We start from the raw sequence: 27597 nt of genomic DNA, 5'->3' as shown, positions 1-27597 counted from the left end.
TAAAATGCTCAGCACTCCCTTGATGCTCCGACCAAAGCTCGAAGAAAATAAATCTGACCAACATAACTTGCCGGTCACCTCCAACTAGAGCAGGGTACACGGCGAAAGTCAAGCAAGGGAGAAGAACCCAAGGTGGAGGGAAATGACAGGGAGACACCACCTGAGGAAGACAAGATGGTCCAGTACGCTCCCACCCCCGCTACAAAAACTCTGGAGCACGTCAGAGCGAAGTCTGGAGTTCTGAAATCCAGCTTAGACTTAAACTTGGATTGCTGAACAAAACTAGGCTGCCCTGGGTGAGAGCACCTGGCATCCATAAAACAAGGGTGAGCCTGACCTGGCTAAAAAGAATGTGGAAGCTTGTCCATACGAAGATGCTGAGGTTTTGCATCCCCCAACAGCACAAAGCCCTCACCAAAAAACAGCTTGCCCACAAAAGGGAGCTAACCCAGCCTCCGTATGAATGCACAGTTGCTGCCCAGTGGCACAAGCACTGGAAACGACAGGCCGTGTCTGCCAAATATACCCGCTTGGACCATGCTGGAATCAAGACATACAAGGAATCCATCACACATGGCCGCCCCGACTCCACATATGACCAGACAGAAGGAGGGGGACTGTCGGCCTCTTGGAAGAATCTGAAAGCTGATGCACCCAGCTAAGGTCTGCTCTAGCGGAATGCAAGCCACAGATAGCCACCCACAGAACAAGAGAGAACTGCCAAATCATCTGAAGGAAGCTGTGCTGAATTCTCCAGGGGTTTGGAAGACCTAAGAAAGATGAAATACCACATTTGTAGCAAAAGAGAGAACATCTGGATTGTTAGAAGAAGGACGTACTGAATCCTCCAGTAACCAGGAGAGTCCAAGAGAAATGAAAATCACCAACTGAGAAGGGACCATCGAACTGACCTGATGTGGAATCTGGGCCATAGGATACTGCCTAAGATAAAGGCCATTGTGCCTTGCACTGGTATAAAATCCCAGACTCCAGGACCTGGCAGGGGAAAGAAAACTGGACTTGGGAGTGAATCATCTGCTGATGCATAACAGAAATAAATGGCTTTAATAAGCCACTGCAGAATATCCCACTCAAACATATCAAGAGTTGAGTAGGAAACAACTGCTGGGAAGAAACTTGCAATTCCAGGAATAACATGTATAGAATGTTTGTACATTTGGGAAGCTTGCCAGGTGCCCTTGGCCTGAATTGGCCGCTGTCGTGGACAAGATGCTGGGCTCGATGGACCCTTAGTCTTTTCCCAGTGTGGCATTACTTATGTACTTATAACCTTCTTGAGAGGAAGAGGTGCATATCATCCAATCATGAGAAACAAATGAACATGAAAGTCATCCTCATGAAGAAGGGGCTGCTACTATTACCCTATCCTGGAAACAGCATGTCCTTGGCGATATGGAAAGGGTGGAACACCGTGTCAGAAATTGTGAATGGTGTCCAAGGATGGTAACTACCAGAAATCTTCTGAGGGAAGATTAATTTAATCATTTATTTATAATTTTTCATTTTACAAGGGTCACTTGCAAACAGTAATACAGAGATGACTGTACATTAATACAATATTAAAGGAAAACAATCTCAACTAGATAAATGGATTATATACAATCTTTCTCTTTCTTAGACCACAAAATGAAATATGGAGAGTGAAACAAGACAAGGAGACCAATTAAACAACAGTAAACAAAGAAAATGTGGTATTAACCTGATTATCCCCAGTTATTATTTATCTAAATCATTATTCCACACTGATCGTCTGGTTGGCTTCTTCAAACCCAAAATGGTGTATAGTCAATTAATTTAGTTGGAAACATACTTATTGTCCAATATTAGTGGAAGTAATACACCTGATTTCATTTTTTTCTCGTTTAAACCAGAAATTATTTAACAATACAAACACTTGAATCTCTAATCCAATTCCCACTGATTAAGGTAATCCCAGTTTCACAGGCTTCACTCCTTTTGAATTAATATACTAAGAGGAATCATTTCAGAGGAAAATATTGTAGGAATCATACCCAGAATTCTGGGAAAACAACAATCTTGATATTAATCATCTGTAATAATATTCATTTTGTTCAAAATTTTCTGGTCTATTATCATTTTCAAAGTCTTAACCGTTTCCTACTCCTGTAGAACTTCATTTGCTGTATCAATTTTTCATTCTCAAAGGATTAGATTCAAATATCCATGTGGCTCAATAATAAGATTATATCTGAAGCAAAATTATTTACTACCACCGTTAGGTCCTGGAGCGCCTTCCAGATGATATTCAATGTAACCTCCAAGGGAGCCAAAAACTCCAAGCTGATAGCTCTTACGGGTTTAGGAGTGGCACCGCCGACACGAGTTCAGCTGTAAACGACTTCCGTTTCAGCATACACTCCTAACTCACTCCTCCACTCCTTTGGACATGGTGGTTAAATGACTCGGGAGCGATGAAGTTGTTTCCAGGTCCAAGAGCATTGACGCTCCTTCACCGGCGCTAATCAAAGGACTCATCAACCCAGTCAGCTGTGGGCAGCTCGTCCCACACTTACTGCACAGGGAACAAAACGCTGGTCATCGGCGGATGACCTCCCATTGTCCCCTTCCTCTCAGTTAAAGTAACTGCAAATGCAGAGAGGAAATTTCAAGTAAACAAAGAACTTCAGAGGATAGCTGGGCCGTTGAGCGTACGAGCTTCAGGTCACCATCTTTCCACTATCCCTAATTTGGGACATTCTTTGTCTGGTTTCTCCTCGGAGGCCTGTCTGATATGGGTAACCCTTCAGCATAGCCCTCTGAGTCATTGAAACTCAGAAGCCCCTCCACCACTATAAGGTGGTGTCCCTTCGGAGTGGTGGTAAGTAATATTTTATTGATTTGAAATAAAGACCTTGTTTAAGGAAATACCACTTGTGAGAGGACTCTTTTGGATCCACTGTTTGTTTCGGCGTTGAAATGAGACATGCCACAGGCAGAGTTGGCTGTGAAAGACTAGTGCTTTCTGACAGCACAAAAGGAAGTTTGTTTAAAGAAGTGGGAACCTTACCAGCAGATATGCCAGAGCTGCAGCACCTGACCTCACAAAACTGAAGCTGAGACAAACAAGAGGCTTGTCGTCTAGCAAACTCTGAAACCTGAAGTTCTCTAGGACCAAAACCAAGCACTCCAAATCCTCTGCAAACACAAGTTTGCCTCAGACAAGTATGTTTCTGGAGGCCCCCACTTTTTTCCAATGTCTAATTTAGAGCCAGACATATGCTGAGAGTGACAAGGAGCGACTGACACAGCTGAGCCCAAGAACTGGCCGGCACGGCTGCAAAAGGGATAAAACCAGTAAGACACCAAGCCAGAGCCAGAGGGTGCAGCAGAAAACAGCTGAATGTTCCAAGGTACACTATTGATGTCAAGGAGCGGAAAAAAGTGCCCCAGGGACCTCTGGAACCCTGTGTTCCCTTGCAGTGGGATGTAGAGACCAAATAAGTTCTATACCTAGGAATAGTTCTTAAAGGTCTAGAAGTGAAAGATTATGAAAGGGTATATAAGAATTGTGACAGAACAGTGTGTTCTTAAGCCTATGATAATTGTTTTGATATTTTACTGCAATGTATTTCTCTAGTTTGGCCAGCAGGTGGTGCATATGTTATGCTTTAAGCTGTTGCAAAAAAGTGAATGATTCCTTCTTTACTTTAAGCACAAAGAGGAAGTGATGTGGCCAGCTATTTTCAAATGTTGTTGCTCTGGGCTCTGATTGGGCAGGAGTTTGAAGTTACCCAGCAGTTACTGGTTTTGCCTCCATTTTCAGCCAGAGAGAAGAGATAGAGATTTCTTTGCTGAAGCCCCTTCGTTATATTTCATAACTTGTGAACAGCTATATGCAACCAGAATTGAACACAATATTCGAGGTGCGGTCGCACCATGGGCCGATACAAAAGCATTATAATGTCCTCACTTTTGTTTTCCATTCCTTTCCTAATAATACCTAACCGTCTATTTGCTTTCTTAGCCACCGCAGCACACTGAGCAGAGGGTTTCAACAATGGCGCCAAGATCCCTTTCTTGGTCGGTGACTCCTATTGTGGAACCTTGCATTACGTAGCTATAGTTCCGGTTCCTCTTTCCCACATGCATCACTTTGTACTTGCGCACATTAAACATCATCTGCCATTTAGATGCCCAGTTTCCCAGTCTCGTAAGGTACTCTTGTAATTTTTCACAATCCTCTAGCGATTAATCAACTTTGAATAACTTTGTGTCATCAGCAAATTTAATTACCTCATTAGTTACTTCCATCTCTAGATCATTTATAAATATGCTAAAAAGCAGCGATCCCAGCACAGAACCCTGGAGAACCCCACTATCTACCCTTCTCCATTGAGAATAATGACCATTTAACCCTACTCTCTGTTGTCTATCTTTTAACCAGATTTTAATCCACAATAAGACACTACCTCCTCTCCGATTTCCTCTGGAGTCTTTCATGAGGTATTTGTCAAATGCCTTTTGAAAATCCAGATACACATATCAACTGGCTCACCTTTATCCACATGTTTGTTCACCCCTTCAAAGAAATGTAGTAGATTGGTGAGGCACGATTTCCCTGAGCAGAGTCATTGTGGAAATTCGAGAGAGCCAAACTTCAGCCCAGGAGTGCAGCGGCTGTGCTCCTAGCCATGCCATGCCATGAGCTGAAGGCCAAGGCTAGCCAGACAAGAGAGTGAAGAAAACATGCTCTCTGGGAAGAAATGCACCCACTAGCTCGGTGCCTGTGACCCGCAAACAAAGGCTAGGTACCTTCCTGAAGAAAAACAATCAGTAGGTATCTGGGACCCTGGAGAAAGGCACACAGATCTGCAGTGGGAAACAATCCTAGTGCTCCAGGGGCTTAGGTAGCTGCACTAAATATGAGGATACCCTTCTAGGCCCAGAGGCACTGCCCAAAGGCACAAATAGAGAGAGTAATACAGCGTACACAGAAAGTATATGAACAAAAGAAGCAACACTGGGCCTTCAAGACTGGGACAAATAAAATTCTTTATTAATGACCCGACACGGGCCGTGTTTCGGCGTCAAACAGCGCCTGCCTCAGGGATCTAATAGGGGTAAAAAGCAAAGTGAACCCCTAAAAGTAGTCATAAAACCACCTTACATAAGTGCTTCCCAAGCTTACTCAGCAGACTTCGCAATGCTATGTTGACTGGCAGCATTATTCTGGGATGTATCCCATCCAACCCCATAGCTTTATCCACTTTCAGTTTTTCAAGTTGTTTATAAACACTATCTTCCATTAACGGAGCAATATCCACTCCATTCCCAGATATACCCTTTGCAGCAGACCTCTGTCCTTTTCCAGGATTTTCCCCTATGAAGACAGAAGTACAGTGCACTCCATTTAAGTGCACGTCGGATAAGTGCATGCTCTGTTTAACTGCATACCGTACTTCGGTCCCGTTTTTGGCACCATCAATTTCTATGGGGACAAAATTTGGTTTAACCACCACTGATAATTGTAAAATTTGCTTATATGCATGGTTTCAGACCGCTTCTCTGCAGGAAAAACTCCACATAAGCAAGCGCACGGAATATGGAAGCCGATTGGCGCATGACAACCAATGAGATTTCAAATTTACTGCCCCTTTGCCACAGGCAGAATAAGCGAAAGAATGTTGTTAGAGTGTACACTGGGGTTGTCACGGCAGAACTGTAAGACTAACACTGGCTGAACGAAATAGAAGTTCTTAAAAAATTAGAAAACAAACAAAGTCAAGCAAAACAATACAAATCCACAACGGAAACGAAAACGGGCAGGAAAAGCTAAAAAGGTAGAAGATGCTCTTCTTCTGTGGTTTTCTCAAGTCAGGAGCAGACAGTTTCCTCTCAGTGGTCCACTGCTTATGGAGAAAGCTAACCAGCTAGCTGAAAGTCTTGGACTAACTGAATTGAAAGCCACTGTTGGATGGTTGGAAAGATGGAAGGAGAGGAACAACATAAAATTCAAGAAACAGCATGGTGAGAAACAAGACGCTGATGACTTTGGTGCTGAAAATTGGATTGGTTCAGTTCTTCCTACCATCTTGAACGAGTTTGCACCTCGTGACATTTTCAATGCTGATGAAAACGGTCTCTACTGGCGAGCAATTCCTGATGGAACACTTGCATTCAAACATGCCGAAACTACAGGAGGTAAAACGTTGAAGGACCGACTGATGATCCTCCTTTGCTGCAATATAGATGGGAGTGAGAAGTTGGGACCTCTCGTCACTGGAAAGAGCAAACAGCCCCGTTGCTTCAAGAAAGTTAAGCGACTTCCTGTGTCATATGAGGCTAATGTAAATTCATGGATGACTGAGGAAATTTGGAAGCAGTGGCTAGGGAAGTTAGACACTAGAATGCAGGCACAAAAGCATCAGATTTTGTTACTTTGTGATAATTGTGCTGCACACAGGGATGATAAGTACATAAGTAATGCCACACTGGGAAAAGACCAAGGGTCCATCGAGCCCAGCATCCTGTCCACGACAGCGGCCAATCCAGGCCAAGGGCACCTGGCAAGCTTCCCAAACGTACAGGCTGTTTAAAGTCAAGGTGGTCTTCCTGCCACCAAACACTTCCTCTCTGATCCAACCTATGGATCAGGGCATAATAGCCCATTTCAAACAACATTATTGGGTTTGTTGTGCTACGTCGTCTGATGAGCGTTATGGATGACAGACTGGTAAGGATAAATGTGCTGTTGAACTGGCTCGTAATCTATCACTATTGGATTCCCTACATATGCAGAAAGAAGCCTGGAATCATGTTACACAGTCAACTATTGTGAACTGCTACAAGCGGGCAAGCTTTGTTAAGGATGTGGAGAGGGGTGAAACCAGGGGCGTATCTGGACTCTGGCAGTAGGGGGGGCCAGGGCCAGAGGGCGGGGGCACATTTAGCCCCCCCCCCCCCCGGCACCACCGACCCCCCCCCCCACCATTGCCAGAGCTCCCCCTGCCACCAACGACTCTCTCCACCTCCTCTCCCGCCGCCAACCCTCCCCCGCTGACGTTGTTTACCTTTGCTGGTGGGGACCCCAACCCCCGCCAGCCGAGGACCGCTTCCGCCTGCTTTTAAAAATAATTCTTCAGCTGGCGGGGGACCCGAACCCCCGCCAGCCGCCGAGGTCTTCAAAGTTCTTTTTCGTCGTCCTCCTCCGTGGCCATGCTGTACGCTGCTGATTCGGACGTCTGTATGACGTCGCACCACGTTGTACGCACGTACAACGTGGTGCGACGTCAGACAGACTCCGAATCAACAGGGTACAGCATGGCCACGGAGGAGGACGACGAAAAAGAACTTTGAAGACCTCGGCGGCTGGCGGGGGTTGGGGTCCCTCGCCAGCAAAGGTAAACAACATTAGTGGGGGAGGGTTGGCGGCGGGAGGGGGGCCAGGGCGAAATCTGTGGGGACCCAGGCCCCTGTGGCCCCACGCAGATATGCCCCTGGGTGAAACAGATGCAGCTGTTGCAAACGCATCAGATGAACAGGCTATTGACATCCCAGCCTGTGTTACTGAAGAGGAGTTTCATCACTACGTAGCTGTTGATTATGATCTACAAACAGCTGAAGACAGTACTAATGTCGAGATATGCGCCTACACGCAGGCAACAACGGCTGATGATGAAACAGATGATGAAATGAGCAGCGAGGCACATGCTGACGAAATTCAACAACATCCTCCTCTCACTTTTGCAAGAGCGCTGGAGAGTCTCAACACCGGGCAGGCCTATCTGGAGGCCACTGGATGTCAGTGCTATGACAGTTTTTACCGTCTGGCAGACATAGTCTATGGAACTCACAGACACAATAGTGTACAGAGGACTATAACTGATTACTTCAAGTAAGCCTAACGTCAGTTAACTGAGACTGTATACTGTATGTATAATAATAAACAATAATGTGCATATGTTTATCAGATGTCAAGCTTCTTTGGGTCACAACGGTTAAGTGCACACTCCGGTTAACTGCATGCATTTCTTTGGTCCCAGACCCTTGCATGTAAGCGGATTGCACTGTATTTGTTTAACATGTCCACTTTATCCTCATCACTTAGCATTTTTCAGTCTTTCTAGCCTTCCTCCTTTCCCTAGTATAACTGAAAAGGTCTCACCACCTCTCTTTATATCCTTAGCCATTTTTTCTTCCACCTGTGCTTTTGATTGTCATATTTTCCTCTTCATTTCTTTGAGTTTTATCCAATAATCTTTTCCTTGGTCCACTTCTTGCACTCTTGCACTCTTCTGTATTTCTTGAACACCACCTCTTTTGCTTTTATTTTTTCAACTACTTGTTTGGAGAACCATATCAATTTCCTGTTTCTCTTGTTTTTGTTTACTTTTCTTATATAAATATCTGTTGCCATATTTATAGCTGTTTTTTTTTTAGTATAGACTAATATCATTCCACTTCTATGTCTACCCATCCCATCAGCTTCTTCTTTATATATTCCCCATTCTACTAAAATCAGCATGTCTGAAATCCATTACTTTGAGTTTTGTGCCTCTGCACTCAACTTTGGTTCTTATATCAAACCATATCGTATGACGATCACTATTTTTTAGGTGGGTACCAACCTGGATGTTAGAAATGCTTTCTTCATTTGTAAGCAGCAGATCCAACATCATCCCTTCCCTCTTGAGTTCCGTCACCACTAATCTGATCAAAGCAATTTGGCAGGCATACACAATTTCTTTGCTTCTTTCTGATTTTACTGATGGGATGTTCCAACCCACATCAGGCAAGTTGAAATCTCCCAGCAACAGTACCTCCCCTTTCATTCCCAGCTTATTCAATTAAATTCAGATCTTTTATACCGCTAATATCCTCTGTTCAGGGTTCAGTACGGTTTACATTATGGATGGGTCTAGGTTGGGTATAGTTTTATAGGAAGGACATTGGTTAAGTACATAAGTATTGCCTTACTGGGACAGACTGAAGGTCCATCAAGCCCAGTATCCTGTTTTCAACAGTGGCCAATCCAGGTCACAAGTACCTGGCAAGATCCCAAAAAAGTACAATATATGTTATGCTGCTCATCCTAGAAATAAGCAGAGGATTTTGCCCAAATCCATTTTAATAATGGTCTATGAACTTTTCCTTTAGAAAGCCATCCAAACCTTTTTTAAACCCCGCTAAGCTAACTGCTTTTACTGCATTCTCTGACAACGAATTTGAGAATTTAATCACACGTTGATTGAAGAAAAAATTTCTCCACTCCACTCATTATTTTATAGACCTCTATCATATCTCCCCTCAGCCATCTTTTCTCCAAGCTGAAGAGTACTAGCAGCTTTAGCCTTTCCTCATAGGGAAGTAATCCCATCCACTTTATCATTTTCATTGCCCTTCTCTGTACCTTTTCTAATTCCACTATATCTTTTTTGAGATGCGGTGACCAGAATTGAACACAATATTCGAGATGCAGTCACACCATTGAACAATACAAAGGCATTATAACGTCCTCATTTTTGTTTTCCATCCCTTTCCTAATAATACCTAACATTATAGTCTTATCCTTTCTGAGTACCGCTTTCAGCCCTAGATCAACTAATGGTTCAACCACAACTTCACAGGCTTCTTGCTTTGAATGTATCTGAACAAAGTAGTATTATGATTTTTGACTCTACAAGTAGTTTCTTCTCAAATTATCTTTTGCCTGCCTTATCAATATTTTGTACCTAACTTGCCAGTGCCTATGCATCTGTTATAGTTTCCAGTTTTTGAAAGGTGTTCTTTTACCTCTCCTTTTCACCAATCTTGTTGGTTTAATGTCTTGTTGGTGATATTGGAGGACATGGTGGGAGTTCATTTTTTTCTTGGTCCTATGGGCAGACTGGGACATAGTGTGATGGTGTTTGTTATGTTGTAGTCTTTGGGAAGAGGTAAGTTTTTAACCTTTTCTGAAAACTAAGTACCGTATTTTTCGGACTATAAGACGCACCGGACCATAAGATGCACCTAGGTTTTAGAGGAGAGAAATAGGGTAAAAAATTTCAGACTATAAGACGCACCTTTTTCCTCCTCTAAAACCTAGGTGCTCCGGTGCGTCTTGTCCGAATCTCTCCAGTTTCCAGGGTCCACCCGTCTCCCTCCCTCCCTCCTGCCAAGTTCCGAGACCCCCGTCCGCCCTCCCTCCGAGATCCCCCACCTGCCCTCCGAGTTCCGAGATCCCCCTCCCTCCCTTCTTCTGAGTTCTAAAATTAATTTTACCTTGTCGGGGCAGCAGCAGAAGCAAAAACCATGCAGACTCAGCACGTCACTCTTCTCTTCTGTGTCTCTCAGCTCTGGTCCTGCCCTCAAACAGGAAATGAGGGCGGGACCAGAGCTGAGAGAGACAGAAGGGAAGAGTGACGTGCCGAGTCTGCATGGTTTTCGCTTCTGCTGCTGCCCCGACTAGGTAAAATTTTAGAACTCAGAAGAAGGGAGTGAGGGGGATCTTGGAACTCGGAGGGAGGGCGGGCAGGGGATCCCGGAACTCGAATTTCTCTACTTTCGGACTATAAGACACACACCCCATTTTCCTCCCAAATTTGGGGGGAAAAAGTGTGTCTTATAGTACGAAAAATACGGTAGTTAATTTCTGTTCTAGTGACCAGGGGAAGTGAGTTCCACAAACAGATTCCTAATACAGAGAAGAGCGAGATGAAAATCTTTCATAATCGTATTCCCTTGTAGAACAGTGGGGCTAAAATTAGTTGTTCTTTCAGTCAGAGTGAAAAATGCAGACAGTTCGAAGGTGGCACCTTGTAGTATTTGAAAGATTAGTTGAGGCCATTTTAAATCTGATTCTTTCTTTCAGCTATGAGTAGCCAATGTAATTTAGCAATATATTGTGAAGCGCTTGTATATCTGTTCATTTTGAAAATTAGTCTTGCCACTGTGTTCTGTATGATTTGCATTTTTTCTGGTTTTGTGTCTTAAAACCAAGAAATAGATCGTTATACTATTCCAAGTGGGGTAGGATTAGCATTTGGACCAGTGGCTCAAAAGCTTTGTGGTTAAAGAATGACCTGATTAGTTGTAGTTATCTCATTAACATTGTGGTCTTCCATAGTTGGTTGATATGGAATGCGTATGATAGGGAGGAGTCTAGGAGGACTCCCAGCACTCTTGTTTATGATTTGATTGCGAATGTGCTGTCGTTGGATAAAGTTATTGAAGTATGGGCTTCAACTCCTTGGTTCCGGAACCATAGGATCTTAGTCTTTTGCACATTCAGTTTTAGTTTATTTGCTGAACCACAGGTTTGAATCACATTCAACTCAGTTGCTATAGATCAGATTGGATCTTGGTGAGTGGTTGTCAGAGGTAGGAGGTCCATGATGTCGTCTGCGTATCATAACACTAGCTCTCCTGATTTCAGGTGTATTGAGCTGAGTGAAGACATGAAGAAATTGAATAGAATGGGAGAAAGTGGGGATCCCTGGGGGACAACACATACCAAGATCCAATAGTTGGAGAGGTATTTGTTTTGTTTTACAGAGTAGCTTCTGTTGGAAAGGAATTTTTTGAACCACTTGAAGACAAAGTACCGCCAAGCCATAACAGCAACCAAAAAACAATATTTCTGTCAATGCATTGAACAAGCTGCCAATTAAAACCAAGCACCTGTTCAGCATAATAAACAATCCACTGCAACCCCCACAACAGAACCAGTCTGCCTAGTCAAAACTGAACTGCAATGATTTTGCTGCATACTTTGCCAACAAAATTAAAAGTCTCTACCAGGATTTACAGGCAGCCCCAACCAGTCGCCAATCAGCTAACCATAACAGAGAAACTGAATGAATTCTTTGCTTCGGTCTTTACGGAAGAAGATGTAAGAGATTACTACTACTAATCATTTTTAAAGTGCTACTAGACATAGCAGCACTGTACAAATTATATGCAGATACTTTCTCTGTCCCTAGATGGCTCACAATCTAAGTTTCTGTACCTGAAGCAATGGAGGGTTTAGTGACTTGCCAAAGGTCAAAAGGAGCTGCAGTGTGAATGGAACTCAGGCTACCAAGCTAAAAGCCCACTGCACTAACAATTAGGCTACTCCCCCACTCAATTTACTTCTACTCATTCTACAGTACTCAGGATTTTGTAGACCTTAATAATATCTCCCATCATCCTTCTCCTTTCCAAGAGATCTGCCTACAGCGGAAATCGTTTTCAAGGGTGATGATGTGGAGGAACTGAAAGAAATCTCAGTGAACCTGGAAGATGTCCTGAGCCAAATTTACAAATTAAAGAGTAGTAAATCACTTGGACCAGATGGCATATATCCAAGGGTATACAAAGAACTCAAAAATGAAATTTCTAATCTGTTAGTAATATGTAACCTGTCATTAAAATCATCCATAGTATCTGAAGATTGGAAGGTGGCAAATATGTCGCAAATTTTTTTTAAAGGGTTCCAAAAATGATCAGGAAATTACGGACCAGTATGCCTGACATCAGTGCTGGGCAAAATAGTGGAAACTATTATAAAGAATAAAATTAAAGAACACATAGACAAACATGGTTTAATGGGACAGAGACAGCATGGGTTCAGGAAAGGGAAGTCTTGTCTCACCAATTTGCTTCATTTCTTTAAAGACGTGAATAACCACATAGTAACAAAGTAACATAGTAGATGACGGCAGAAAAAGACCTGCACGGTCCATCTAGTCTGCCCAACAAGATAAACTCATATGTGCTACTTCTTGTGTATATTTGTATCTGCCATTTTCAGGACACAGACCGTAGAAGTCTTGCCCAGAACTAGCCCCACCACCCAAACACCAGCCCCGCCTCCCAATCTCGGCTAAGCTTCTGAGGATCCATTCCTTCTGCACAGGATTCCTTTATGTTTATCCCACGCATGCTTGAATTCTGCTACTGTTTTCATCTCCACCACCTCCCGCGGGAGGGCATTCCAAGTATCTACCACTCTCTCCGTGAAAAAAATACTTCCTGACATTTTTCTTGAGTCTGCCCCCCTTCACTCTCATATCATGTCCTCTCATTCTACCGTCCTCCCATCTCCGGAAAAGGTTCGTTTGCGGATTGATACCTTTCAAATATTTGAATAATCACTTGGATAAAGGCAAGCTGATTGATGTAGTGTATCTAGATTTTCAGAAAGCTTTTGACAAAGTTCCTCATGAGAGACTCCTGAGAAAATTAAAGAGTCATGGAAAAGAAGGCAAGGTTCTGGTGTGAATAAGGAAGTACACAAGTATTGCCACACTGGGACAGACCAAAGGTCAATCAAGCCCAGCATTCTGTTTCAAACAGTGGCCAATCCAGGTCACAAATACGTGGCAAGATCCCAAAAAAGTTCAATAGACTTTATGCTGCTTATCCCAGAAATAAACAGTGGATTTTCCCCAAGTCAATTTAACAATGGTCTATGGACTTTTCCTTTAGGAATCCGTCCAGAACGTTTTAAAACCCCGCAGAGCTAACTGCCTTTATCACATTCTCTGGCAACGAATTCCAGAGTTGAGTGAAGAAAAAGTTTCTCCTATTCATATTAAGTTTACTACCTTGTAGCTTCATCGCATGCCCCCCTAGTCCTAGTATTTTTGGAAAGAGTAAACAAACGATTCATGTCTACCTGTTTTATAGACCTCTATCATATCTCCTCCCCTCAGCCGTTTTTTCTCCAAGCTGAAAAGCCCCAGCCGCTTCAGCCTTTCCTCATAGGGAAGTCATCCCATCCTCTATCATTTTCATCACCCTTCTCTGTACCTTTTCTAATTCCACTATATCTTTTTTGAGATGCGATGACCAGAATTGAACACAATATTCAAGGTGCGGTTGCACCATGGACCAATACAAAGGTATTATAGCATCCTCACTTTTGTTTTCCATTCCTTAACCTAATAATGCCTAACTTTCTATTTGCTTTCTTGGCCACTGCAGCACACTGAGTAGAGTGTTTAAACGTATCATCAACGACACCGAGATTCCTTTCTTCGTCAGTGACTCCTAACGTGGAACCTTGCATTACATAGCTATAGTTCGGGTTCCTCCTTCCCACATGCATCACTTTGTACTTGCTCACATTAAATGTCATCTGCCATTTAGATGCCCAGTCTCCCAGTCTCGTAAGGTCCTCTTGTAATTTTTCACAATCCTCTTACGATTTAACAACTGTGAGTAACTTTGTGTCATCAGCAAATGTAATTACCTCACTGGTTACTCCCAACTCTAGATCATTTATAAATATGTTAAAAAGCAGCGGCCTCAGCACAGACTCCTGGGGAACCCTGCTATCTACCCTTCTCCATTGAGAATACTGATCATTTAACCCTACTCTCTGTTTTCTATCTTTTAACCTTTGTTTTTAATCCACAATAGGACACTACCTCCTATCCCATGACTCTAACGCCTTTTGAAAATCCAGATACACAATATCAATTAGCTCGCTTTTATCCACCTGTTAATTCACCTATGGTGAGGCAAGATTTCCCTTCACTAAATCCATGCTGGCTTTGTCTCATTAATCCATGCATTTGAATATGCTTGGTAATTTTGTTCTTTATAATAGTCTCTATCATTTTGCCTGACACTGTTATCAGGCTCACTGGTCTATAATTTCCCAGATCTCCTCTAGAACCTTTATTAAATATCGGCATTACATGAGCTACCCTCCATTCTTCCAGTACCACGTTCAGATTTAAAGATAAATTACATTTTACTAACAATAGTTCTGCAAGTTCATTTTTCAATTTTATTTATTTTATTTGTTACATTTGCATCCCACATTTTCCCACGTACTTGTAGACTCAATGTGGCTTACATAATTCTGGAGAAGTGATTACAACTCCAGTAAAATGGATACAAGGCTGTTGTTGTTGATTAGTTAAGTGAAGCTAAAGTGGGTTAACCATGTAAGGGATCATGAGACGGAAGTTATGGGTTATGTTCCTGTCGTGTTTCAGTTATGTTATGTTGCAATTCTGTCAGTACCCTGGGGTGAATACCATCCAGTTCAGGAGATTTGCTACTCTTCAATTTGTCAAATTGCCTTTTTATATTCTCCAGGTTTATAGAGGTTTCATTCAGTTTCTCCGACTCATCAGCTTTGAACACCATTTCTGGCACCATATCTCTCCCAAATCTTCCTCAGTGAAGACCGAAGCAAAGAATTGCCTCTTTTATCCCTCGGTCATCTAGTGGTCCAACCGATTCTTTTGTTGGTTTCTTACTTTTAATATCCCTAAAAAAAATTTACTATATGAACTAGAGAACATACCTTAAATGCGATGCTTTCTTTAAGTGGAAGCCAATGTAATTTTTCCCTTAGGGGTGTAGCACTTTCATATTTTTTTTTATTTATTTATCACTTTTACAGTTTAAATCAAGTACAATCTTGAGTTCAGTTAAGATGACTATTAGTCATAACGATATACAGGAAATACAAAAAAAAAATCTAAATTCAATCATATCATGATCTATTGCTCATCTTTAGTCCACAATATGGAGGCAATACAAAACTATACCACAGGAAATTATCTTAATATTTGCTAAGGAAAAAGGTGGCAAAGCAGACGAGCCAAGTGTTACACTTTTACGGCGTAGAAGTTATCACAGGTCTTGGTAGCGAGACGGATGAGCCAGCTAGCTTAGATTCCAAAAAAGAGGTCAGTTGTTTAGAATCAAAAAATATATATTTAACAGAATTTAATTTTATAACACATTTGCATGGAAAGTTTAGCCAAAACAACGCACCCAGATGCAATGCTTTGGGGCGATGTTTAAGAAATTCTTGTCTTTTTTTCTGCGTTGCCTTCGAGACATCTGGGTACATTCTTATTTTATAACCAAGGAAATCCTGTGCTCTATGTAAGAAATATTGCTTTAGTATCCAATCTCTGTCGGGCTGCAGAATAAATGTAACTTTGAGTGTTGCTGCTGTAAGGCCTGCTGTATCATCCTCTATCATTTGTGTCAGATTTATGTCTCCAGTCTCTACTGGGGGTATTACTCTTTCTCCTTGTTCAAGATCTCTTTTCAGGAAAGGTGTTATGTAGAATATCTTTGAAATAGGAGGATATGACTGTTCAGGTACTTTCAGTATTTCTGTAAGGTATTTTTTAAAGGTAATAAGAGGTGGTATGAGCGGCTGCTTTGGAAAATTTAACAGTCTAAGCGTGTTTGAACGTTGATAATTTTCAAGCATTTCAACCTTATTTTGTAAATACAAATTTTCCTTGATCAAATTGATTCATATTTTGTTTTTCCAAAAATGAGTCTAGCTGTGGTGTTTTGGACGGTCTGAAGTTTCTTGATGATTTGCTCCTTACAGCCAGCGTAAAGTGCATTGCAGTAATCTAGGTGACTAAGCACTATTGACTGTACCAGGTTACGAAAGATGGTCCTTGAGAAGAAATGTCTTACTCTTTTTAGTTTCCACATTGAGTGAAACATCTTCTTGGTTGTATTTTTCGCATGACTTTCAAGTGTAAGATGTCGATCAATAGTAACTCCAAGAATTTTCAGGGTGTCCGAGATGGGAAGGGATAATTTTGGTGTGTTTATGATGGTGAATTTGCTCGTGTTATTTTGTGACGTGAGTATAAGGCATTGTGTTTTTTCTGCATTAAGTTTCAACTGAAATGCATCCGCCAATGAATTCATGATATGGAAACTTTAGTTGATGTCGTTGGTAATTTCCATTAAGTCATGTTTAAACGGGATGTAAATCGTTATGTTATCTGCGTATATGTATGGATTGAGGTTTTGTTTGAATAATAATTTGGCCAAGGGTGTCATCATTAGGTTGAAGAGAGTCGGCGAGAGGGGGGATCCTTGGGGAACTCCACATTCAGGTGTCCATGTGTCTGAGGTGGTCGAGTTAGAAATCACTTGGTAAGATCGTGTGGTTAGGAAGCCTTAGAACTCATGTTTAGATTTAAGGAAAATTACAGAATGCTTGACAATTTCTCTGTTTTGGTAAACAAGCCATACAAATTATGCTTGAATGTGAAAATGTGGTCACGTTTCTCTGTCCAGGTGGCCAGCCTGAACTCAAAACATGCTCCACCTCCTTGTACCAAATTAATTAGAGCCACATCTTATCTTCTTACACATTCCAAATCATTTTCACATGAACAGAATTATCACTTTAATGAGAGAGTGCACTGTCGGTCAAGGCAGAGTTGAAAAACAATCTTTAAAATCTTCCATTACAAATGGGCACTCCCTGGCTCCGATCCCATGCTCCCAAGCTAGGTCTCTCCTCTGCCCACCCACAGCTCTCCTGCTCCACAGTTGCCATTTAGCTAAGCCACAACTCCTCTTTACAACCAGTGGTCACATTTCTCCTATTTGGGATTCTCCTTACTCCTCTAGGTCAGTGGCAGGAGATTGTTAGGCAACCAAAGACCCCCCCCCCCCCCTAAAGGGTATAAGACCCCTCCTTATCTCCTTCTAATCAACTCTCTCCTGTCACTCTTCAGTCCCAGGGCACTATTCCTCTGCATTTTATTCCAAAACTATTCCCCTTGGGCTGGGCTTCCTCCCACCCGGGGACCTCCCAGTCACTCTCCTCAGTGTCTCTCCACAGAGACTTACTCTCTTAGTAATCCCTAGCCTAACAGGGGATTTCACTTATGTTTGACTTATTCTTGCTATATACCACCTTGAGTGAAATCCTTCAAAACGGCAGCAAATAAATCCTAAGAGATAGATAAATAAATAAATAAAGGCCCTGTTTACTAAGCCACTCTATATGTGCGCTAGTGTTTTTAGCATTCACTAATGCTAGAGACACCCATAGGAATATATGGGTGTTTCAAGCATTAGCACATGCTAAAAAAAGTAGTGCACCTTAGCAAATATGGCCCTAAGGGACCTGTTTACTAAGCCGTGATTTGGCGCATAAGCATTTTTAACATGCTTTAAACATGTACATGCATTAACCATGTACATGCCTACAGTATCTCTATAGGCACATACACGGTTAGTGCGCACGCTAGTTGTAGGTGCATTAAAAACGCTAACGCACCTTGGTAAACAGGGCCCTAAGTTTTAAAAATATATTTGAATATTTTAAATTCTGTAAGTTAAATTGTTTTTGCAACAGGAAGGATATATTATATGAGTGTGAACTTTTGTGGAGTGTCTATAGATAGCCTTCCTATTGAAAAATAAATAATTTTTAGATTTTAATTTTTCAATGATTTTGGTATACCCAATTTTTCTTAGAATTGGCCTCTGCTGTTTACTTTGAAGTGAGTTTGTGGTACATTTACATTGGATTATATATAAGCACTACAGTTTTATGGTAATGAGCCCTTTTTATGTTGTTGTTATTGTCACTTAATGTGAATCTCTGTTATTTGATTGTTTTCTATCCGGATGATATTCAGCCCATGGGAAGCAGGCCAGCTAACTGCTGTGATCGGCGCTGAGCCTAGATATTCAATGGCAGGCAATTTCAGGTGCCTGGCATTGAATATCTAGGGGGTTTTGTCCTGCTTAAATTTAACCAGCCAAGTTAATATTCTGCACTTGCCAGTTAAGTTTATAGCAGCCAAAGAGAGGACTGCTATTTAGGAGATCCGATTTGGCCACTAAACTTAGCTGGCGAAGTGCTGAATATTCGCAGCTAGCTGGTTATATCGCACAATATAGCCATTTTGCCACTATGCACAAAGTGTTAATATTTATTGGAGATAACTGGCTATCCCACGCTGAATATTAGTCTATACTATTAGGAGAGAAAAAAGGGATGGAAACAGGTTGAAAGAATTATAGAGTATGCACAGTGACTTTTCTAATTTTAGTGGATTGTTTCCAGGACGTACTGTTCCCTGCTCCTATGTACTTTTGTGCTCATGTTTGAGCACTAACTAGATTTTCAAAAGTAAACTTCATGGGAACAAAGCCTCCTATTCATGTTAAGTAATCAACTGAACAGGTAAACATCTTCAAAATATGTGATATAAAATTTATATGATTATTGGATGTTCATAGCTGTTTGAATCAATTCATTCTGCTTTCATGTTTGTCTCATTGTTGTACATGTTTTATTAATATTAAAAACTTGCTTCCTCATTTACATGTTTTAACGTGTTTTTAGGCAGCTTCTGATGTTGGACAGTATGGTGTGCGAATAAACACCATTTGCCCAGGTTTTGTTAATACGGATCTTCTTCAAACAATAGACAAAGAAGAAAATATGGGAGAATATTTTCAATACAGGGACAATATCAAAGCGATGATGGATCAATATGGTATACATGAGTAAGTAAAACAGCACTAAATGTGAACTCATGGGTTAACTTTTCAAGAAATCTAAAATGGGCAATTCTATAATTTGGCCCCTCAAGTTAAGTGCTTTGATGCCATGTGCTGCATGCCAATTCTATAAAGGCCGCTTGACACCAAGATTCTGTTATAGAATACTAGTGAAAATCAGCATCATTAGGGTTACATTTAGGCATGACCACTTAACTTCAGATGTATGGCTGGCATAAGCTGGCACTCCTATGTGTGCCATGCAGTGCATGTAACTTATAGTATTCTATAAATCGTGCAAATAGGTTGGCACCAAACCTATGGCTCCACTTATACTCCTCCCACATGTACACCCCTATTCCACTTACATGCTACCTTATATAAAGATTTGATTTGAATCCCACTAACTACCCTTCTCCATTGAGAATAATGACCATTTAACTCCACTCTCTTTTTTCAATCTTTTAACCAGTTTTTAATCCACAATAGAACATTACCTCCTATCCCATGACTCTTCAATTTCCTCTGGAGTCTTTCATGAGGTACTTTGTCAAACGCCTTCTGAAAATCCACATACACGATATCAACCGGCTCACCTATATCCACATGTTTGTTCACCCCTTCAAAGAAATGTAGTAGATTGGTGAGGCAAGATTTCCTTTCACTAAATCCATGTTGACTTTGTCTCATTAATCCATGCTTTTGAATATGCTCTGTAATTTTGTTCTTAATAATAGACTCTACCATTTTGCCCGGCACCAACATCAGACTCACCGGTCTATAATTTCCCGGATCTCCTCTGGAACCTTTTTTAAAAATTGGCGTTACATTGGCCACCCTTCAATCTTCCGGTACCACGCTCAATTTTAAGGATAAATTACATATTACTAACAATAGCTCTGCAAGCTCATTTTTCTGTTCTATCAGTACTCTGGGATAAATATCATCCAGTCCAGGAGATTTGCTACTCTTCAGTTTTGTAGAACTGCCCCATTACATCCTCCAGGTTTACAGAGAATTCATTAAGTTTCTTTGACTCGTCAGCTTTGAATACCATTTCTGGCACCGGTATCCCACCCAAATCTTCCTCAGTGAAGACCGAAGCAAAGAATTAATTTAATCTCTTTGCTACGGCTTTGTCTTCCCTGATCGCCCCTTTTACTTCTCGGTCAACTAGCGGTCCAACTGATTCTTTTGCCGGCTTCCTGCTTCTAATAAACCTAAAAAATATTTAGGTTTATGTGTTTTTGCCTCCAATACAATCTTTTTTTCGAAGTCCCTCTTAGCCTTCCTTATCAGCACTTTGCATTTGACTTGACATTCCTTATGCTGTTTCTTATTATTTTCAATCGGTTCCTTCTTCCATTTTCTGAAGGATTTTCTTTTAGCTCTAATAGCTTCCTTCACCTCACTTTTTAACCATTCCAGCTGTCATTTGGTCTTCTGTCCTCCTTTTTTAATACGTGGAATATATTTTGCTTGGGCTTCCAGGATGGTGTTTTTGAACAGCACCACACCTCACAGCCGCTCCTATAAGTTTTTTTTCACCATTCTTCTCATTTTATCATAGTCTCCTTTTTTAAAGTTAAACGCTATTGTATTTGATTTCCTTTGTATACTTACTTCAAAGCTAATATCAAATTCGATCATATTATGATCACTGTTATCAAGCGGCCCCAGCACCATTACCTCCCGCACCAGATCATGCAATCCACTAAGGACTAGGTCTAGAATTTTTCCTTCTCTCGTTGGCTCCTGTACCAGCTGCTCCATAAAGCTGTCCTTGATTTCATCAAGGAAATTTACCTCCCTAGTGTGCCCCGATGTTACACTTACCCAGTCAATATCAGGGTAATTGAAATCACCCATTATTCTTGCGTTGCCCAGTTTGTTTGCATCCCTAATTTCCTTTAACATTTCTGCATCCATCTGGTCATCCTGGCCAGGTAGACGGTAGTACACTCCTATCACTATCCTTTTCTCCTTTACACATGGAATTTCAATCCACAGTCATTCCAAGAAGTGTTTTGTTTATTGCAGAATTTTCAATCTATTTGATTTAAGGCTCTCGTTAATATAGAATTCTACCCCTCCCCAATTTGATCCACCCTATCACTATGATATAATTTGTACCCCGGTATGACAGTGTCCCACTGGTTATCCTCCTTCCACGAGGTCTCAGAGATGCCTATTATATCTAATTTTTCATTTAGTGCAATATATTCTAACGCTCTCATCTTATTTCTTAGGCTCATGGCATTCGCATATAGACATTTCAAACTATGTTTGTTGTTCCTATTTACATCATGCTTAGTAATTGACAGTATTAATTTGCAATCTTTTGTCTGATTTTTATTTTTATTTAAGGCCACCTGATTTACTATAGTCTCTTTTGCAACTTCACTATCAGGATACCCTATCTTCCCTGCTTTGGTGATATCTTTGAAAGATACCTTATCCCGAACCATGCGCTTTTGAGCGACTGTCACCCTTCCCCCCGTTTCTAGTTTAAAAGCTGCTCTATCTCTTTTTTAAATGCCGATGCCAGCAGCCTGGTCCCACCCTGGTTAAGGTGGAGCCCATCCTTTCGGAATAGGCTCCCCCTTCCCCAGATTGTTGCCCAGTTCCTAATAAATCTAAAACCCTCCTCCCTGCACCATCATCTCATCCACGCATTGAGACTCTAGAGCTCTGCCTGTTTCTTGGGCCCTGCGCTTTATGGGGGAACCCAGATCACCAACATTCCAAGTAATTATTCTGTCTGGTCTCATGGCAAACACAAATATTTGTATTAGGATTTATTTACCGCCTTTTTGAAGGAATTCACTGAAGGTGGTGTACAGTAAGAATAGCTCAAACATGAGCAATAGGCAATTACAACAGTAAAAATATTCAAAAACAATGCAAAGTATGGCACAGTACACTACTTACAATGTCAACACAATAAGTAATAGAACAATATTTTTTTATTTTTTATGTATTTATTGCATTTGTATCCCACATTTTCCCACCTATTTGCGGGCTCAGTGTGGCTTACAATACATTGTGTTGATGGAAATACAATTTGTTACAACTCGATTATGGTTACATGTGAGGAGTTAGGTTAGAACAAAGATAGTGAAGGGTAAAGCAAAGGTGTAATATATAGATAGGTAAGAAAATAGGAAGAGTTAGAAAGTAAGGTGATTGATTTAAAGAAAGTTTCACATGAGGTCAGTGATATGGTTAAATATGATCTCAGCTAAGGTAGGAGTGGATTAACATGGCCTGCTGCAGTATGTGCAGCCCAAGTCAGTCCTTGTCTGTGTAAGTGAGACTAACAAGTTAGTTACTTCTTCCATTAAAGGCCTGGATGAAGAGTCAAGCTTTCACCTGCTTCCTGAAGTAGAGATAGTCTTGTGTTAAGCAGAGCCTCTCAGATAGTGCATTCCAGAGTTTGGGGGCTATTCCAGAGAAGGCTCGCTTGCGGGTATCACATCGTGTAATCTCTTTTGGAGAGGGTGTGGTTAGTGAAAGTCCTTGGGAGGATCTTAATGTCTTGGCGGTGTGTGCAGGATCATCCTATTTTTCAGGTGCTCAGGGCCATTTCCTTTCAGGACCTTGACGATCAAACATAGTTTTAAATTTAGCCCTGTATTGTACTGGTAGCCAATGAAGTTTTTGCAAAAATGGTATGCTGTGGTCACATCGCTTGCAACCTTCTATGAGTCTTGCTGCTGTATTCTGAATCAACTGAAGCTGGTGCAGGCCCTTTGTTGTCAGACCATTGTATAGTGCATTGCAGTAATCCAGTCTTGATGTTACCATGGCATGCACAACTGGGATAAGATTTACCTTCTCGATGTAAGGAGAGAGACAGCGTAGCTGTCATAAATAGTAGAAGCAGTTCTTGAAGGTTGCTTGGATTTGGGGAATCAGAGTAAGTGATTATAACTGTATTCCAAGGTTCCTGACTTGTGATTTGAGGGGGAGTTCATACTTCCCAAAAGGGATTTTGATGTCAGGTATGTATCCACTTGGGTTAGAGACCCAGAGAAGCTTAGTTTTACTTGGGTTCAGGCAAAGTTTGTTGTGTTTTGCCCATTCTTGAATTGATGTTAGACAGGTACTCGGTTTATTCAGAGCTGTAGGTAAGTCAGGTTCAATGGGTATGAGTAGCTGCACATCATCCGCTTAAATGTAGAACTGAGTGTCCATTGACCAAATCAGCTCAGCTAGTGGCTTGAAGTAGATATTGAACAGAATAGGTGACAGTATCGATCCTTGTGGTACCCCGCAGGTTAGTGTCCATGGTGGTGATAAGTTGCTGCCAAACATTATGGATTGTTGTCTGATAGATAAGATCTGAACCAGGCAAGTACTGTTCCATTGATACCTGTTTCTGTCAGTCATGCTAGCATGATATCATGATCCACAGTGTCAAAAGCTGCTGAGAAGTCAAGCAGTACTATGAACTAAACATCTCCCTCCCTCCCAAACCCACCCAACCGGCCCAGCTTTTATCCCTATGTGCACTAAAATAATTTATTTTATTTATTATTTATTATTACATTTGTATCCCACGCTTTTCCACTCAAAGCAGGTTCAATGCGGCTTACATAGTAAAAGGAATACAGAATATTATTGGAGAGAGTAAAAGTTAAGTATACCAGAGTATTAGGTGAGATGAGTAGGTAGAAATAGGCAATGTAAAGGGGAGTAAGGTGGGAGATGTAGTCTGGATTAATGTCGTTATCATGGGGTATGTGTTAGGTAGATGATTCATAAGATTAATATAAAGAAAAACCCCTAAAAGTAAAAAAACAAGGCAGTTGACTCATAAACCCAGCAGCATACATTCCAGGCACAGGTCACAGCCACCACAAGAAATATTGAAAGAGAAATGATCAATATAGTCCCATCCACTTCCCATTCAAAAAACAACTTCAAACAATCTGTCACACTAATACATTACACAGTGCAGTGTCCAGTGCAGTACCAAAGCAGAAAAGTATAAAATTCAAAAGAATAGCAGCTTCAGCTCCCAACAGTTTGTTGTGTAAGGCGCCTACAGTGGGCAGACACCCGCGGCCACATATTAGATCTGTCCCTCTGACGCCTCGGGGGGTTTCTCCTCCATTTCCGTTGGCACATTCAGAACTGCTTTGGTAATGGCTTGCTTTCCTTTTTCCAGAGATTTAGCTTTATATATATCTCCTCTTATAGTAAATTGTTATCCAAAAGGGAAAAGCCAGATATATTGTACTGCTTTTTTGGAGATCTTGTGTTACAATTTGAAGTCAATTTTTTAAACCTTTAAATTGTGAGTCCTGCAGAAACAGAGATATATCTACTGTACCTAACAACACCTGCAAGCCTGAGGGCTACTGAAGTGGTGCACATTCAGGTACAATAGGTATTTCCCTGTCTCTGCAGTGGAATATGAACCTGGTGCCCTGGATTAGAGTCCACTGAATTGATTTCTAGGCTGCCCTTCTGCTCTGTAGGAACATTTATGTGGCCATTTTTGTGTAAATGCTGTTAGACAGATGCCCTGATCCCTGGCCTTTTGGTTTTCATAATCTGAACATTTTTTTTTCGGGGGGGGGGGGGGGGGGGGGAGGAAAGGACATGTTCACATATTTTTGAACAGGAAACCTTAACATGTTTCCTGTTCGAAAATGGTTGTGAGATGGTTGGATTTTTGGGCATTATGAGCGGGACGTCCCAATTCTGACTTGGTTGTTCTTTCAAAAATGCCCCTTCATCCCTCCAAAGTTTCTGGCTGAATAGTTGCCCTTCCAATTAGGTTAATGACAGGTGTGCCCACTGTTTGTGGAATACTATGATTATCTTTATTGTGAATACATCCAATATATCTGAACTGTATATTAAAGATGTGCAGGGGAAAATTAGGGGTCCTTTTACCAAACTACGGGGAAAAGGATACTGCGCTAGCGGCAGGGGCTGTTTTTTCCGCGTGTCAGGGCCCTTTTTACTGCAGCGGATAAAAAGACCCCAGACACACATGGAGCAGGGAGTCCTTATTTTCATACTGCAAAAGACCAAAAAACAGGCAAACACAATCTCAAAGGGTTGTGTGAAGTGAACATACAACAATGACTAACAAGTGGGAAATACCCTCAGAAACCAAGGTCTCCACCAAGGTCTGACCACCAAAAGCCAATACTCCAGAACATTATAAAGTATATAATCTTTCCAAGCTACAGCATAGCATGAATAAACTTAGCTTTTAGCTGGCTTGATAACCCCACAGTCCAACTGTTGACTTTCATTCAACGGGGCCCAGATCGTTTCACCCACTTCACGGCTTCATTAGGAACCACTCAGTTTAAACATAATTACAGGGGTATAGATCTAAAGGGAAGGCAGAAATTAAATTCAGATGGTTTAAAATAGTCAAAAAGAAGGGCTAAAAATACTTACAAAGTTACGGAGACTCCAAAAACTACATAGTAAAAAAACGCTAGGCAAACTCTAGTCGTGTTACGTCAGAATGTCACTGACGTCATCATGTGGCCAAATAATCCACGTACTCATATAGTGATGAACATTCACAGATTATAATAAGCTAAAATAGCGCTGTTTGTCATTCACAAAACAGATACATGCAAAATGTTCAAGGAACTGAAGATTAAAAAGCCATCTCTGCACCATTAAAACACTTACGTGCGAGATCGCGCAATGACGTCACTATTTTGACAGCTGGTCAACGTGACCATATCACAAAGTACTCTGTCGTAAGCACACAGCCAGATCTTATACACTATTAGACAAGACATCTAAATAATGTATCAAACATCTTCATAAAGTGCATTGTGTAACAGATAAATACACTTTATTTTCACCCATTGAGTTGGTGATAAAGCACTTAGTGGTGCCCGGTTACCACCAGGTTAGTGCCGCGCAAGCCATTTCCCCCGGATTTTCTTTTTCTGCTGGTAGTGGCATGCGCTCAGGTCAGGGCTACTGCTGGCGACCGCGTTGGGCCGACAGTAGTCCTGGAAGAGTGAGCGGTATGCCCACGTTGGGCTTACCACCACTCTGTGAAAGGGTCTCTTAGATCTTAACTTTTTTGTTTCATTTGATTACTTTCCATTTAGCAGGAACTATTTTACTATTTGGTATTAGCCTGTGTTAACAAAAATAGCATGTGCTAAAAATGAGAGTGCAAACTATCTTTGATTAGTAAATGTTACTTTACAGTAACGTACTATAGTAGCAAGTGCTAAAATGAAGCAAAATGCACATGCCTACAGTACATGAGAAAGAGTAGAAGTATGAATGTATCTTTGTAAGCCTAATAATGGTATTATTGATCTATCCAGATTCTGAAAGATAACAAACCTTTACAATTAAAATGTATGTTAATTTTCTTATAGACCAACATCTGTTGTACAAGGGGTGATTGATCTAATTGAAAATGAGAATTTGAACGGAGCAGTTATGAAAATCACAGTGTCAGCTGGAATTCACTATGAAGAATATGGACCGCAGTATCAGCCAAAGATGTAATAAGTGTTAAATTGTTAATTTAATCACAACCTATTCTTTATATATATATTTAACAATGCTTCATTTCCAAATTAGGCTTTAAAAATTTATTTCAAGGGACAGATCTAAGGATTATGAGAAAAAAATCAGGCATATCATATGTGACATATTTCAGTACATGCAATTCTTGCTTAAAAGATTTTAAAGTGCTAAACATGGTTTTTGAATATTATAAAAAACATGTATGTGCATAAAAAAGAGGTTATGTGCAATTTTCAAAAGTGACACAGACTATATGAAGGTAGTTTGCCTGTGTATAAATAAGTTTACCCAAACTGAGTGGAGGCTTTCCTGGGGGGTTGAGTTGGTCAGAGGGTAGCATTCATTAACCCCCAGATTCTATATAGAGCGCCTAGAGATCCACATTGGATACTATAACAACATGCGTAACAAAATTGGCTTAACAAATTAATCAGTGTTGATAACAGCTATCAACATGCAATAATGACCACTAATTGGCACTGATTAGAATTTATGTGTACAACTTGCTAAGCGTATTCTGTAATGAAGTGTGCCGAACTTCTAACGCACACAGGCAAAAAAGGGCATGGTTATTGGCGGGGAAATGGATGTTTCATGGGTTTATGAAATTTATGCATGTAGTTATTGAATATGTCCCAGTGAGCATAAATGCACAATGAAGTTGTATCAAAAAATCAAGCAATTAAATACTGAAGTTAAATTAAAGTATTAAAGTCTTTTCAGACCAGTGAGGAGGCAAGATGAGTCAAGAGCGGTTTTGCCCTTGTGAAAAGAGTCACCACTGAGGTCTGTGACTTATTAAAC

At 41.1% G+C, this 27597-nt stretch overlaps 1 protein-coding gene across 1 annotated transcript in view; it reads left to right on the top strand.

The window, feature by feature from the left end:
- The window catches only part of LOC115462204 (15-hydroxyprostaglandin dehydrogenase [NAD(+)]-like), a 101485-nt gene extending 74281 nt beyond the window's left edge, over nt 1–27204 (top strand). Inside the window, exons 7-8 of the mRNA XM_030192219.1 lie at nt 19100–19263; nt 26640–27204. Of these exons, the coding sequence (XP_030048079.1) occupies nt 19100–19263; nt 26640–26772 (297 nt within the window). The 3' untranslated portion in view covers nt 26773–27204. The remainder of the gene's footprint in view (nt 1–19099; nt 19264–26639) is intronic.
- The last annotated feature ends 393 nt before the right edge of the window (nt 27205–27597 follow it).

Source organism: Microcaecilia unicolor, chromosome 2 (assembly GCF_901765095.1).
Source record: "Microcaecilia unicolor chromosome 2, aMicUni1.1, whole genome shotgun sequence".
NCBI classification, from domain to species: Eukaryota; Metazoa; Chordata; class Amphibia; order Gymnophiona; family Siphonopidae; genus Microcaecilia; species Microcaecilia unicolor.
The sequence above is the reverse complement of the archived record's forward strand: the minus strand, read 5'-3'. Positions and strand labels throughout refer to the sequence as shown.